The 17225-nt window shown below is 39.8% G+C and overlaps 1 protein-coding gene across 1 annotated transcript in view; it reads left to right on the forward strand.

Annotated features, from left to right (window-relative positions):
• Bmper (BMP binding endothelial regulator) overlaps nucleotides 1-15162 on the forward strand; it is a 258960-nt gene extending 243798 nt beyond the window's left edge. Inside the window, exons 14-15 of the mRNA XM_028763767.1 lie at nucleotides 4910-5040; nucleotides 13802-15162. Of these exons, the coding sequence (XP_028619600.1) occupies nucleotides 4910-5040; nucleotides 13802-13983 (313 nt within the window). The 3' untranslated portion in view covers nucleotides 13984-15162. The remainder of the gene's footprint in view (nucleotides 1-4909; nucleotides 5041-13801) is intronic.
• Nucleotides 15163-17225: the final 2063 nt, after the last annotated feature.

Genomic DNA, 17225 nt, shown 5'->3' on the forward strand with positions numbered 1-17225 from the left:
AGATATTCAATGCTGAGTAAAAAGGAACGCTCTCAAGGCGTGAGGGTAGACAACATCCAAAAGGACCATCATGCCGATTCACATTTGAGTCAGAACTTTTCTGAGGGGTTTTCTTGTGAATCTGATTGACAGGCCCACTTGAATCAAGTCTTACAGGGGTCTTTGTCCCTCACAAGCATGCCTTCAACTATATAATAATCTCATCAGATTTAAGTGGTTATCTATTAGTGAACATTTGGGTCGGATATTTTGACCAGTATTCCAAGTCACTGAGTTGCAGTCTTTTTTTTTTTTTTTTTTACCAGTTCTTAACTAAGAAGGAGAGCCCAACCCTAATGGCTTTCAATCCTGCTAATATAAAACTCAGTATCTAGCAAATCCCCTCAAGAATTGGAGCTCAGAATTATCTAGGAGTTGGAGATCAAGTTAATCTAACTACTTCTGGCTAAAATGGGCATAGAAAGGTTTGGGGTCTCCATTCTCCACTCCTGTCCATTTGCAGGCCTTGAAGAACAATCAAAGACACTAATACATGCAATTGGACTGCTGAAGGGTCTTTTTAAAATGAATAGGTTGTACTTGAGAACAGATAAAAGAAGACATCAATTAGGAGCACAAGGTTCCCAAACTCCAGCAATTACTCCTGAGATTGTGATGGGTGTAACTCTTCACCATGAAAAACTACCTGCTTTTTAGGGTGGCATCTGACATGGCTTGAATTCTTTTTTTTTTTTTTTTTGCCAGACCATTAAAAAGCACCCATTTTGGCTGGGTATGATGGTACACACCTTTCATCCCAGCACTCAAGAGGCAGAGGCAGGTAGATCTCTCTGAGTTGCAGTCTTGCAGTCTTTGCAAGTCCAGGACAGCTAGGGCTACACAGTGAAACCCTGTCTCAAAATACCCAATAAAATAAAATGGTACCTGTTTGGAAATCTAGGAAAAATTGAAAAAAGTAGCTTGGTTAGACTGTAATCAATTCCTAGCATCTCCTTAAAGAAGAGCTGGTCATCAAGAAAATCAGAAAGTTCTGGAAGTGGAGAGGAGTCCACTGACTCACAGGTTTTTTTGCTGTTGTTTGTTTGTCTTTTTGATCACTGTCTTGGACTCAGACAAGGAATTAGTTTTCATCTGAGTTATAGGAAGTGAGAAACAAGTAGGCATACAAACATACCTGCGCAGAAGAGACAGAGAGCAAGGCATGGCTTTTAGTGAAAGAGGAACAGATAACAAACCTTAATTCATCTGCTCATCTGAACAAGTTAAGGTCACTTAGGTACTGTATTTCCCAGGGGTCTGTGGGAGATACTTCATCAGGTAGGCTTCTCCTCACTAAGGACTGAGGAATCAGCTGGCAGTTGCTGGAAGCTTGGTGACTGCATCTTCAAGATTAACACAAGCATTCTTCCCGTTGTTGATGATATTTGAGTTGGAAGCCAACTGGCACTGGGGGCTTCCTCATTCCAGGAGCAACATCTGGGATTCTGATCTGGAGTGCTTTCAGTCTTAGGGTGGTGACCCCACAGGGGAACCTGTGCTGTCATACCAAGAGCAAGGGGCCTTATGAGAATGCCTGAGTGTTGGCCAGTTTCTTCTCCTCCGAGTTGTTTAGTGACAGACACAGTATTTTATTTTTTTCAGTCTGTTTCCTGTGGGAGAAAAGCCAACAGGGGTTCTTGAATCTCCCTCTAAGAATTTAGAAGTTCTACGTGAATTTATTTTCTCTTTTTCTAATAGCTTTGGCATCTTTCCCCCCCTCATTCCTCTACACCCCCGTTGTTGTTAGATGCTTTACAGAGAAAACCCAAAGAGTAGGCAGGTAGTTCTACCCTCAGAGCCTCTCTGCAAAGCTCAGTGTAGAAGCTGTATCTCCCCTCTGGCACAACGACAGCTGAGTCTCCTGACAAACTCCTTATTTATTAGAACATAATCATGACATGGGGATGTTGTAAAAGCAGAAATATAAAAGGCATAAATCTCAGCAACAATGAAAGTCATTAAAGCCTTGCTACTTAAGGTATAACCTAGATTTATATTATATTATGCAGTATTGATGCATATCAATTAAAGAAAGGACAATAATCTCCCAGAAATGCATGTAAGTTCAATGTCACATGTCATAAACTACATTTTCCTCATACTGAATTATTAGGCGTGATAAACATGAAAAGAACAGTTGAATAACCACCCATTCCCACTTCTGAAGTTGGTTTGAAGTACATTTCAAGATGCTTTTAGTTTTCTGGTAATAAATTCCTTTGCAACTAGCAAAAGTATGTATAATTATTCTGGTATCTGTTCCAACTGTCTGGATGTCAGGTTCACAGGATCAGGAGGACAGTGCGAGGAAATAGAAAGTAAATAGAATCAAAGTTTGTATCAGCAGGTCTCATGAGAGCCTGAAAATATTTTAGCAGAATTATTTAAAAACTAAGATAAATTACTGGATACTGTGAACTTCTCTGAGTGTTTCACTTATCTTACAACTCAGGTTTCTAAACTATAACTTAAATACTAATATACTCCATGTTTCTTTTGGTACTTAGCTTTTTAGGCACAAGATGTATTAATTGGATAGAGTTAAAAAACAATGAGGATTCTAAATTCACCTCCTCAAGATGGCCATTATGAACACTTGAGCATATCTGTTTTATTTTGTTTCTATGACTATACAATGTTAAATTTAATACTGCTTGATATTTTAATATTTCCAAAACATCAGGGAAATGGCTATAGAGTATTTATTGGACAGTCACCAAAGTTTGTTAAATGGATTCCTATTGTGGGCAATGTAGGCTATTGCCTCTTTTCTTAGACTTTGTTGTTCTGAAAAATCCTTCTGTCTGGGGACTCAGTTCACACACACAGATTACCACTCTTTTAGGTGTAAAATTTTTCAGTAGAAAAATAAAAACATTTATTTGGACCACCCCTTTCCCATATATCTTTATCATTGACTGGGACCATTAGATGCCATCTTACCTGTATCAGGCCAATGAGACCTGTGGATACAGGTGAAGGATGTCTACAAGAGGCTACAAAGGTGGGGGGGGAGACAAAAGCTTACTGGAGATGCAAAATAGGAATGACAATAAAGATATAGCTCCGGTACAACCAACAATGCTATTTGTAGAGTCTGCGCATGATGACGGTAGATAGATGTGAGGTTTTCTGGAATGATCACTGAAACATGAGAGATGAGGTTGATGAGGCTGCACAGGCGACATGGAGTGGCTGCTTTCAGAACAAGATTAATCTGGTTTTCCCTTGGAAATCCAGAAACAACGCCCAGGGCAAAGACACTGCTGGGTATTCGGTGCCTGGATACATTTACTGGAATATTATTTCACAGGATTTCTTTAATGAAGGTGGATTGAACAAACAAAGAAATAACAAAGAGATGTATCTTTGACTATTACACAAAGGAGGGGGATAAACTTCTCAGTCCTGGCATTTGTGTCTAAGGCAACAGTCATCAGTGAAACGCAAAAGGCTCTTTTTGTCTCAGCCCTGGGTCTCCTTTGTCAGTCCCTGTTTCTCAAGAAAGTATGTTTGAGTGCTGGACTGTACAGGTACACTGGACTACCATCAGTTCCTGAATATAATCTCTGATATTTAACTCTTGTTCATAGCCAGGTGGGATACCAACTAGCGCCTAAGGCTAACTTACCTCTCTTTTCAACCAATCGCACACCAAGAGAGATGTCTGTATGTTGGCACTGGATGGTCGTGGCCCAAATATTTTTCAGGATCATATGTGCCACTTAAAATCTTGATTATTTTTATGCATTCAGCCTTGAAATTGGTTCAGCAAGAAAGGAAATTGCTTAACAAAGACTAGAAAAAAAAAGTAAGATTAGCTTAATTTTATTAACCTTGGAGTTCTCTTACATGAAAGTCAACTTAGAATTGTTGAGTGATACATGTGCTTGCGGAGGTGAGGAATTTAGCATGATATGATAAATGTAGAATGCTCAAAGTCAGGAAGCAGTTTTGATTTGCTCCTTCACCACTTGAAAGTATGAATTTGGGCACATTTATTTATTAGAGTAAAGTGATCCCTTCATTTATAACACAGGAACTCTGCTCAGTAGGCCTTGTTTATGATTCTGTGACAGACCATCTGGCAAAGCATTTTGTAAACTGTAATATTCTATCATGATGTAAGTTCATTATGATGCCTGTCTAGTCGAGACATTTGAGAACTTTTTGCCTTTAAACACATTTCAGCTTAATTGTTATCTTGGTCATTTTCATATGTAAATTTAAACTGGAGATACTGATTCAATCATCTCCCCTACTAGGCCTAACTAAAGATCTGAGATGTTTGCTTTCTTGGGACTGTGTTAACTGGCATCCTGAAGAGGAGACTGGGGTGCAAGACCTTGTAAGAGTAGATGCTAATTGCACATCCTGAAGCCATGGGCTTTCCTCCTTTTACCAAGTTACTTAGTGTTCTTGGCTGTGTTAGAGCAGAGCCAACCATTTAGTGTGCCATTACAGTCACAAATGGCAGCATATCTATGCTCTGAGAGCTTGTAAGTGCAGTTTATAGTCAGTGGCTATTTACATCTATGGTAGTTAAAATTAAGTCAAATCAGACATTCTGTTGCTCAGTGGCTCCAGTTATATTCCAACTCCTTAGCAGACAAATACAGGGAGCGGTTACTTCTTTGAACAGTGGGAATATTAGAACATTTTTGACATTGCAACAAATTCTTTGGCATAGTCCTCTCAAAGAATGAAAACCTGATATCACAGTTATGTTTATACTCATTAAACACAGTTGTCTACAGAATTTTTATACTTATTTTTAGGTATCTACCTAACCTTTTCTCACAGATACCTTTTCAAGTCTTTGATAGTTTGATATATTAACATAATGTTTTCTCTCTTTTGTGACCCCTAGGTCCTGTGTAACAGACATGTGTGAATGTCCGGTCCATAAAAACTGTTATTGTGAGTCATTTCTGGCATATACTCGTGCCTGCCAGAGAGAGGGCATCAAAGTGCATTGGGAACCTCAGCAGAGTTGTGCAGGTAAGGAAGCCCTGGAGGGGCTATCTAACAGTAGGCCATTGTCATGGTCAGGATAGCAATGCTGTGCAGGTGCTTGGGTTAACAATCCATTCTCCTCCTTGACCAATGGGAAATCCCATCAGCGATTCAACTGGCTTGCAACTTGACAAAATCCAGGAGCTTCCCATGGGGCAGAGTAGACAGCACTTAAGACAAATGCTTTGTGACATGCACATTTTAACAATTTAAGGATTTCCACTGTTGCAAAATCTTCCTAACTTCAAGCTAACAGCTGGATGTGCTTAGAACATGGACAGTCACAACTCACTTGGATCATGTGTGGAACAAAAAAGATTCAGGACCATGACAGTCATCTAAGGTCTTCAGGATAAACATGATCTGTTATAATAGGTTGTTGAACAAACCCCAGCAGAATGTTTCTCTCACTTGGATAGGAAGATTCCTACAGCAATGCTTATTAGCTCTCTGCCCTCAATAACTAGCTCATTTGATATATGTAAAATAGAAGCCCCTCTTCATCCAAAAATACATATTATAAAGTGGCTACACATTGGGCATTGTTCTGGATGCTGTGGGTTCTATATACAATGAGTTCCTTGTCTTTGAAGTGTTGCTGTCTTGTGAGAAAAGACAGAGGCAAAGACTTACAACACTTGAAAATAGTTGAGCATGGAAAAAGAAGAAACAGTACAGAGTTGTAGAAAGCAAATGGAAAAGGGTGGGCAGCCACTTAGACAGTGTAAAGGGGTAAGTTTCCTTAATAGAGGTGGTGCTTTAATGTGATGCTAGAGGACTGAGTGGAATCAAGAAAAGAGTCTGTGCACAAGAACAGGGTGAACAGTCACAGAGCAGCAAAACCCCAGTATTTCTTACACTGTAAAGGGGTCAGTTCTGGCTTGATCCTGGTGATCTAAGGAAAGAACACACATGTAAATGGGTAGAGAGGAAGCTGGAATGTACAAGCTTTCCAGACCAGGGAAAGGAATCTAGCTTTTGTTTTAAGAAAAGTGGAAAACCAGTGGGAACTTAAGAAAGCTTATTTTTATAGTGTAGTGCATAGACATAGATTGGAAAGAGCCCATATTGAACACAGGTGACCGAGAAAGGACCACTGAAGGGGTCATAGTCTATAACTGATGGTGTCTTGGATTAAGATAATGATGATGTCCACCATGGAGATAAGGGACTATTACAGAATTTCACCATACTAAGGTGTGAATATTGTGCTGTGTGCATGAAATATCCTGAAGAGTTTCCAGGTCACAGAAGTTTAGCCAGTGACAGCCAGTGCTACTTAGAGTTGAAGGTAGCAAGAAAGAATACATATCATCTAAGCTCAAATGCTGGGAAACTTCTTAATACAAAGGGCCAGATTTGCAAAGAAGTAACACGCCTGGGATTTTTATAACTGCAAGATAGTCGTAACAGCCTTAGGTCTGACCATAAATGAGAAGGCAGTTTATGCCACTCATAGCCAAGGCTGATGGGAAGTGAAGCAAGTGGCTGAACTCTGACCTACATGTGCTCCTATGCTTGGTTGAATATGAGAGAATGATGCTTGTTTAGGATTGGCTCTTTCTTGCCACCATTAATCTTAGTTCCCTTGGTCTGAGTTCTCCTTCCCCTAAATCTTCCAGAAAAATGAATAAAATAGATGGCGGCAAGCACCCATCCATCTTGCTGTATTAGAGCCTTAGCAGAATTATGTCCATTATATTAGTTGGTGTAGTGCTTTGGTTCAGATCCTAGTAGAAATAGGATATATGAACCCTCTTCTCCTGGCCCAGGGCTATACTGAGCATCATTCCAGTGCACATGATGCATTCGAGGACATCACTTTTTATATCAACTTATTCACTTTAGGGACTGAATACCTTTAGTAAAATATATATATGTATATATATTCCTAATATGAATTCCACAGATGCAAGGAAAAAGACCACCAATCCAAACCATGTCCAAATTAATTAATTAAAGGAAACAACTAATTAAAACAATACACACACACACATTTAAAAAAATTCATGTACATGGGGTATCTCTTGCTAAAGGCAGGGTTTAAAAGATCAGCATTGGATATTGGGGAGATAAAGGTTTTTATAGTTCAGGAGTAGGCAGTTTCCAAATTGGGGATGGGGGGGGTCAAACAGGCAAGGTTATAGAATCAGAACATAAGCATAACAAGTTAATTATAATAGTCTCTGAAGCAAAGACATGGTGTCAAGGTGGTCATAACAATATGGCTATATCGACCTTTTGAAATAAAGGCATGGTTGCCTTTTATTTCATATTTAGTCATAAACAGTAATGAAACTAGTTTGGCTTTACTATAAGATGGCTTTGAAGCTTAAGATTGAGGTAGGCTGGTTTATCATCTAAAAAGTTCCATTTACCTTTCAAAATTAGTGTACACATAAACACACACATACACACACACACACATGCATATACACACACAGAGGGAGAGAGAGAGAGAAAGAGAGAGAGAGAGAGGGAGACAGAGAGAGAGAGAGAGAGAGAGAGAGAGACAGAGAGATAGAGAGACAGAGAGACAGAGAGAGACAGAGAGAGACCACAAAGACATGCACACAAACACATAGAGGCATGCACACTACACAGACACACACACACACACACACACACACACACACACACACATGGCATGCATGGGTACACAGGCATACACACATATACATGGCAGACACACACACACACACACACACACACACACACACACACACCATAGACTTCCCCAGATTGTCAGTTGGCACAGTGAAAAATAACCTTCCAGAGCTTGGTGCATCTCTCACAGAGTTTTATTCAGATTTATCTAGGATATTCAAGGTTGTAAAAATGTAATTTCCTTAGTTTCAACCTCGAGGTGCTCTGAGTCATGGTAGCACTTATGGCTGCTGAGACAGAAAAGCAGTTTTTAGTACAAAAAACTTGGGAGTTGAACAAATGAGAAACAAATGAGGAAGGAAACTCCAAGTACACAAGTGACATTTTAAAGGTTCTCCTGGATTTTAGCACCATCACCACTGTTGACACGCCATTGCCTGTGCCCAGAGGGCCTAATGAAATTCAAATTAAGCCTGAGAATTACTAAATAAAAAATCACTAATGCTAATAACTGCAGTGATACTTTGTGTGCTTAATAACAACCATTTTTAGATTCTGTTATTTTTCTAGTAGTATTCCCTTTGCTGAGGAGTATACTAGCCTTTTAGGATGTATTCTTTATATTTCATGCCCACAAAAACTTAGATGGCAATACTATGAACTCCACCATATCTTATTTATAAAGACACTGAGAACCTAGATCCTTCCTCTGAATTCATGAGGTATAGTTGGAGAACCTACTTATGAACAGCTATATTTTGTTGATAAAGACTTATGATGTTAAACAATTTACTCACGTCTTAAGAGCTTAGAAAGTCAGAAGTTAAGGTAATTGGATCATTGTAAGAACACAGAGAAGCAAGCAAACTAACGGGAAGAGATTAATAGAGCTGGGTCTTTTTTAACCTCAGTCCCTTGATTCCTGGTAGGTGTTTCTTAGGACCATCTGATTCCATAAAAATTTTAGGATGTTGTGTTTTGTATCTTACATTGTCATCTTTAGCAGAATATCTACCCCGTACCTGCAGCTGACAGTAACTGTCTCTGCACATTCACCAACAGATTTAGTACATGGAAGAGGGGCTGGCTTCTGCATTCCTCTGCAGTTCTGTGATTGTTGCTTGAACAATTGTCTTCTTCTTTCCTTGCTTACACATCTCACAGCTGTTTCTAGTTACTTCCCTACACCCACTATATCCTTATGCTATACCCAGAACTGATCTTTGGCTAACTGAGTCCCTCCTGTGAATTCATGAAGCATAGTTAGGCATTGTGAACATCAATCAACATCTGGGTGAAAGAGTGAAACCTAGAAACAGCTTAGTTCCAGAGGGCACAGAGAGTGGCTTATTGAACAAATTGATAAACCTTTTAGTAACATCTTTATGTATCACTGTGGCTGATGAAGGTCCCTGGAGGCTACATGAATATGAAACTTTGCTGCTATGTTGGCAGTTTCCTGATTTTGAAAAAAAAATGATTTAATCAAATGAAAACCTTCAAAGGCATGGGATCAAGCAAAATCATACATATGTTTAAAACTTATCCTTTTTTATGAGTTTGAAAAACAAATGGAATCACAGAGGGTAAACAATGGATCCAGTCAGTACTTACTTTCTAGGATCATCGATACACATTGTGCTGAAATGAAGACCAATCTGATAGCTTCATTCTTCAGCTTAAAAGCTGCCCAAGCTTTCTCTTTGCAGGGTGTTGTGAGGGCTTCTACATTCTCTGGCTCTGGCCTGGTGCTCTACCTTTCTTTGTCATCATTCTCCCTCCTGAAACTAGACCTAGTCAACTACCAAGGCGAAGACCATTCCTTATCCCAAGCACACTGGTTCAAGGATCACACCTGTGTTACCTGGTCGGGTCCGCACTAATGGATCTTTCTATCAGGGAAGATATTTCCAATGTTCTTGGTTTTTACAAGTTTCTATTGATGATGATGATGATGATGAGGAGGAGGAGGAGGAGGAGGAGGAGGAGGAGGAGGAGGAGGAGGATTTGCACTGCTAGTATTCAAACCCTTGGCCTTTCACCTGCCAAGCAGTTACTGAACTATGTCACCAAACCCTGCTTACTTTACTTCAATGGGATTTTTCTCTCTTCAGTCTCCCCTGATCTCACACAACACTAAGTGTTGAGACAAAGTTTTATCTCTTCTCTTCCACTGTATTGTGCTTTCTCTCTCTAGAACTGTGCATCTTACATCATATTATTGATCTGGGTATGTATCAGTGTCCCCTCTCTGCTTCTGAGCTCAGCATCTGGATGTCAAAGATGATGTCTGGCTCACATCTGTTCCCCAAGCTTAATATCAGATACTCAATGAATGGTTATTGATTTAATTTCAATTGAAATTGAGATGACATTCTAGGATAGATCTTGTTTGGTCCTTGTACTTCTCCATCCTCTGCAGCCTACATTGTACTCTTAGGTTGTAAAAGATGCCTGTGCTTGACATGGAAAAGATAAGGGGTCCTTGAGGGAAGCTAGATGGTGGGTCTAGAAAAAGGAGTTGGGATTTTAGGACAGAGGACACAGGATAAGTCAAATCTATAAGGAAAGGTGACCATAGGATATAGGGTATGTTTCTGAGAAATTTCCCTGTAATTACAAGAGCTAAAGGGGACAAAGTATTGAATGGACAAAAACTCAAAGACAGGCAAGAAACAGGAGTGTGGAAATGAACTTGACAATCAACAAATAGAGTCCATGTTGGGAATAGATGAAAGGGTTAGATGTCATTACAATGAATCCACTGAAGTTAGGGAAGAGATAAACAAGACAACAGATATAAATAATCCAATAAGCACATGCTGGAGAATCCCCTGTGCCCAGTCCTGTGTCAGAACCCTGAGGTATAGTATAGGGTTAAGAGCTCTGTCCTCAGGAGCCCAGGCCTCAGTTCAGCACCTCACAGTGACTTTTTGGATCATTTAAATCTATCACTACATAGATTTTGCTGCAAACTCAGAAAAAAGTTTTGAAATATGTGACTAGAAATTGATACATTTTCAAAGAACTATGAGGGAATCCTATGAGTTTCTCTAATAATCACAACAGCAGGGCTGGGAACATAGCTTAGTCTGTTAAGGACAGAAGTTTCATCAGAATTCACATTTAAACAAAATACACAGAAATTTTGGAGCAGCTCACATATACACACTCCCAGACACCCTCACACATGTTCATACACCGTCAACCTCACACTCACATACCCAAGACATAACTGCGAGCACACAGATATACACACTCTCACACACTCACACCCACACTTTCTGTCTCTGTCTCTCTGTCTGCATCTCTCTGTCTCTGTCTCTGCTTCTCTCTTGTCTCTCTGTCTCTCTGTCTCTCTGTCTCTCTCTCTCTCTCTCTCTCTCTCTCTCTCACACACACACACACACACACACACCACCACCACCACCACCACCACCACCACCACCGCACTGTTATTGGACAGTTCAAACAAATAAGCAAGTATAATGTTCAAGTGCTATAAGGTCCAGGGAAAAGATGGGCATCTGAGATTTTCAGAAGCTATTTGAAGGGGTGACATTTGAATTTAAATAAGAAATTAGATCAGGCAAAGAGTTAGAAGAGATAATGATAGAAGATGTGGGGCTCTATAACTAGAAAACAGGGATAAAACTGAAATTGGAGCTGGAAAGGAAAGGGGGGCATGCATGAGAATGTCAGGGGAACAAGCTAGGAGGCATTTTTAATATTTAGTGTTGAGATCAAGCACAGGTGCCCAAGAGATGAGTGCATCTGTAAAAGGTTAGCAAGGAACCAGAGGCCATACAATGTCACAAACCCAATAGACAAAATGACTGAGTTGCTTTTTGGTGAGTGAAAGCTTTCAGGGTGTCAGCAGCAACCACTGGGAACAGCTTCAAAGAAGTGGAGAGTGATGATGGAGGTGGGTTCACGGTGTTAGTGGGTTACAGAGTGGGATAAGCACAGGGATCAGGGATGACTTTGTTTAACAGAGAGGGAGAAGAGGAATGTACAGGCAGTAGGATATCAGAGGGAGTTACAGAGGGGATAGGCAGGACACCCACAGTCAGCAGGGCTATGTGTGAATGAGAGGCAGTGAATGGGTAAGTAAAGGGAACTCAGGCTCTTGACCTAAGGAAACCAGACAGTAATCAGCCATGGATCAGAATGTTTTGTCTTGGCATTTGAGGAGGACAGTGGTGGGAACACAGAACCTTCCCTTTTGCACCTGCTTGGGAAGCAATGGTTGTCCATCTTTGCAGTGATGGGGAGCATGGATGTGAAAGCCATTTTCAAGTCTAGTCGCAATCTTGACTGCATGTTAAAAATCACCAGTCTGTCTGGTGGGGGAGGGGGTATTTATTTTAAATGATTGACATCCTGGTCCCACTTTACCATCTTCAGAGGTTCTTTCTAATTGAGTTGATCTGAGGTATGGCCCTGGCTTCAGCAGCTCTGTAATAATTTCCAGCTGTAACCATTATTGTTTTAGAGAAAGGTAGCAACATGCAGACTGTACATGAGCTGATTTTCAGCTAGGGGTGTCCCAAATTATTAAGTATGTACAACAAATAGGGTATTATGTTAATCACTTGGAAGAGAACTTTATAAATACTCAGTGAAGAGTCTAAAAGATATCACAAGTGCAGAAATCAGGAGTGTTTAAGGAAGAGAAGCGTTGGCCTCCACATTCCTTGTCTTCATCTATTTATCCAGTGTCATAAAGAAGAAGAAATGTTTTCCTTTAATGATCTAGAGGGAGTGTGGAGTTGAGAAGGAAGAGAGAGGAGACAGAGAAAAAGAAGGGAGGGAGAGGGGAGAGGGTTCAGGGAAGAGGGAGAAAGGAGGGAAAGATATAGGGAAGAAAGAAAAATGAGAGGGAGGAATGGAGAGATTCTCAAACTGTTTCAAACAACTAATAATAAGGAAGCATGTGGGAGAAACAATTGATAACTCTTGCCTAGCTTCTTTCCTTGTTTGGTTTTCACTAGAGCTACAGGAATTCTGGAAGCAAGCAATAGAATGTTCTTAATGCTTCGTATCAACTCACTATTCATTAAATATGGACAAATAACAGTGCTTATGGTAACTTTAAATGCATTATTCAAAAGACTCAAAGTATGGTGTATTAAAAACAAACATTATAAGACTTACAGTCACAGAATCAGCACTTTATCAGGTTTGTCTTCACACTGCACAAACTAAAATGGAGAAATTAAACCAAGGAAAGTTGACTCTCCATTGTTATTAGTTTCGTTCAAAAAACACTTCAAATGAAGTTAGGAGTGTTATTGGTATTTCTGGAGAATCCCTATTCTCAATTCTCACATATGTCCAATTTCTGCTACCTAGAATAACCCACGTTTGTCTTAGTCATTGGAGCTAACAAGAGTTGAAAAAGTCAAGCTTTCATAGAATTTTTAGAGTGTTTGTATTGTTGCTTCCTGGTAAGTCTTTTCCTAAATTTTCAGCATCCCAGAAAATATTACCCAGATCATTTCAGTTCTAAGTTAACAAAGACATCAAATTGGTAGGACTTGCCTGTCATCTTATCTGCTTTAGTTCTTTCTGACCTAGCCAATTGCTGCCCTTCGTGGTCACACATCTGACTCTTCTACATCTGGAACTATCCTTCTCTTCCTCTAACTGGTCTCAAGTTGATTCATTCAACACACGATCACTTTGACTTAAAATGTGCTACATATCTCAAATACTCTCAGATTATTTTGTGTGTGTAATTATATACTTTGGATATTGAAACAGTTGCATGTGATATTTTTTGTCATAATAATTTAGTAACAGGAAGGGTTATTCATAGTTAAATTGTCATGGTATTTTGAAGTAACTAAATAACCTTACCAATTTTCTAACAGCCTTGCAAATTGATGGTCTCTCTTACCTAAAATGGAAAGCTTCAATCACTATTATTTTTGTTTTAAGGTTCATTGGCTCATTGGGTTTGTTAATTCCCAAAGTGTTCAAATCAAAATGTTACCTGTTCCTTATTCCCTCATTAAAATGTAAATCTGAGCTTTGATTGTGGCAGAGTCTCTGCATAGCCCACAAGACTTGTCTCGTGCAGAATGTGAGCTGCCATGGCCATTTATTTTTAACACCTTTGTTCCCTCTTTTTTAGCTACCCAGTGCAAACATGGTGCTGTGTATGATACCTGTGGCCCCGGATGTGTGAAGACGTGTGACAACTGGAATGAGATTGGTCCATGCAATAAGCCCTGCATTGCAGGTTGCCACTGCCCAGCAAATCTGGTCCTTCATAAGGGAAGGTGCATCAAGCCAGTCCTCTGTCCTCAGCGATGACCTTTGTTCTAGTCCATAAGACTTTGAAATCTAGTGTCTTTGACACTGACATGGAAGAGCCAGTGAAGGACTGTAGTATTTGTGTGCCTGATTCTGCAAATACACAGAGTATATATGTGTACATATATATAGATATATAGATATATTCAAAACATTTCATCATTTCTATAAACTATAGGTGGATTGTTATATGTATATTTTTTGCTATAAGACATGTATTATTTCTAGAATCCTAATATCTAAGCCATTGGATGCATCATATAAATACACAGGTGCTTTTAATTTAATAAGATGGCATGCAGACTCATCAGGTATCTTTAACAGTGCATTTATGTGTCATTCTGGGGACATTTTCTAAGAGCCCTCATGCCTGCCTGCATCAATTAAAGATTTGAGTCAGGACCTTTGAGTGAGATTTTCTTGGAGAAGGGTACTTTATCTAGGACTATTTCATATTTCCAAAGACTGGAATGTATGCCAGAGAAAGGTGGCATGAGATTGGGGATGAGCCCTAGTGAGTGCAAACCAAGAGGAGTCTGTTAGACTTCATTGGGTCAGAGCTGGATATTGTTTCCAAAACTGGATAGTTGCCAAGGAATATGTATTTTTCGCTAGCATATTACCAAAGTATTTCTTTTCATTTTTGCATATCTCACGAGTCTCCTCATTATTGATGTGTGCAATGATATGAGCATTTGTATGTCATGCACTGAAGTCAAAGGATGTCTGGATGATATTTTATTAAACACGAAAAGCTATTTGGAGAAAACATTGCACAACATGTAAAGAATCTCAGAGCAATTTAGGATTGGCAAATTCATTGAGTGGCTAGGGGCCATCTAAGTTTTGTCACTGTCCCATGATGTATAAAATGAAAGCCTTCGGCTATTCTGTCTCATTACTGTCTGGTGTTGTTTGGTGGGTATTCATATGTTGTGGGTATTGGACAGGAGAGAAAGATCTGCTGACCAATTGTTTTAGTCTCATTCCAAAAGAGAATTGTTTCTGTATTTGTTCTAATTTACTGATGTTACTAACAGTTATTGGTTCTTGTTTTCTGTTGGATAAATAAAAATGTCAAAAGCAAAAACAAAAAACCCCACCCCCAACTCACTGATGTTGAAAAGTAAAATGTTCTGCATTGTAGCAAATAAAGGGCTTAAGATTTAAACAAACGCAGTTCTCAGTCCCTGGTGTCTTGTATCATATTTCTATAAATTAGCTACATGAACTCAGTTTTAATAATTTTATTAGGCATCACTTATATGCCCTACATTAGCTTTCTTTTAAAATAAAACACATTTTGAATAGACAATAGAAAGTACAAAAAATATATTAGAACGTTACCCTTGTTTATGAAAGGTGTGTATGTGTTGACTTTACATACACTTTGACAGCTAAGGTGTTAATTTGGATTTTTTTTCTTCGTGGAATACCTCTTGTGTTTGGATCTGTACAAAGTTAATATACAGTCTCATGGTGATTGCTGACACTAGAGCATGTGGTCCTATTGCCGCTGGCTGCTGTACTTAGTTCTTAGCCTGCCTACTGTGTGCAGCCTGAGACAGACAAGGACTTTATTCAGTGAAACACTTCACATGTGCCTGGGACCAAACTGTCTGTCCTGATAAACAAAATTGTCCTGATAAACAATGTTTAAACAGCTGGGCCCCACTCCAGCTTTTCAGTGACGCAAAGGGGCTGTGCTGTGTTGTATAGCGAGCAGGGTGGTGATCCACAGACCTGAACATTCCTCCCTCCTATGGCCTGCTTGTCATTAAGGATACAAGAGACCTGTAATCGGTAATCTGAGGCACCAGAGTTTTCAGACATTTCAGACTTGTACTCTGCTTTCTTCTGATGAGAGGGATGGACTAAGCTATTTCTCCTGTCCTGATTAGTTTCCAGCTGCTTTAAATTGAGTGGCTTCCCTTAGGTTGAGTTTAAGTCCCTTTCTAGGTCACTCTGGGCTTTTCCTTCTTGGAAGAAGGCTGCAGAAAGGAAATGATACAGAAGGGAAAACTGTGGGCAGTTATTTAGTCTCATGATTCATTCATGGCCTGCTTAACTTTGCCCACCAAGCCTAACCAACCTCTTTCCCAACATTTTAATTGTGGCCAGTCAGGGTAGATGAATGAGAAAGGCTCTTTTACGTGGACCAAATTCACCATTATAGGTGGTTTGAGTTTGCGGTTATGTGACATATCCAAAAGTTAAATTAACATCTGTACATTTTTTTAGAAAATTAATCTAAGAAGAAAGACATCAGATAGAGCAGAGGGGTTTTCAATAGACATATGAATCCAGACATGTGGGTGATGGGAGACGATGAAAAACTTGGCAGAGTGGTCACCTGCATCTTCTGGTCTGACCATCACCAGCGCTTAGCAAATACTCACTACTAGCAGACCTGCTTTATTTAGATGGATATTCTTAAAACCCAGCACCCAGAGTTAGGTGCTGTGACAAAAATGACCCGATTCCTTCTAGAGTGTCTCATCCAGGCAAGTGGGGAGGATTGGCCAGTGGTAAGTGCAGAGATAAAGCAGGGGCCAACACTGCTCCATCTGCACATGATACATCTTCATTTTGCTATTAGCTATGAATACTGAACCTGATGAGAAACAAGTACCACTGAGGAAGTTCAAATGCAATTATGATTCTGGCTGGGGCTTAATGTGTCCTCTTCCTGTTTCTGTGAAAGTGTTTGAGTATTCTGACCGAAACTCTTGAACCGAGAAGAAAAGTGGGTCTTTGATATCCCTGAATGCATTTTTAAATAATTGAGCCAGTGGCATGTTGAGAGTCACTACTTCTTCAGGTCAAAGTTGTCACCATGTCCTAACTTGCTGTTTACAAATAGAATGTTAGAAGCTCCTCCCAGCACCTACAGGAAAGAAACAGTCACACGCACACACAGCCCATACTTGACCTTGAATATGAATAAATTGCTCTGACAGGAAACTTTTATGAAATATTTCAGATGCACAAAAGGGATCAACAAACATCCCTGAATATATTACCCTAATTAACTGGCAGGGTCAGTAAAACTCTTTGAATAAACAAATAAAGCCTGATGAACAGCAGCCTCGTTCTGGTGACAGCTCTGCGTGGACTGTGTTGAGCTTGTGCTCTGTGGAATTCCCATCCACTTCACCGTTCACTCCTTGTCACTCGCAGTCATCCGGATCTGACAGGCACCAGCATGTGCTCTGGGAAGCACTTAGTGTGGAAAGAACTGC

Source organism: Grammomys surdaster, unplaced genomic scaffold, assembly GCF_004785775.1.
Source record: "Grammomys surdaster isolate TR1022 unplaced genomic scaffold, NIH_TR_1.0 140, whole genome shotgun sequence".
Classification (NCBI taxonomy): Eukaryota; Metazoa; Chordata; class Mammalia; order Rodentia; family Muridae; genus Grammomys; species Grammomys surdaster.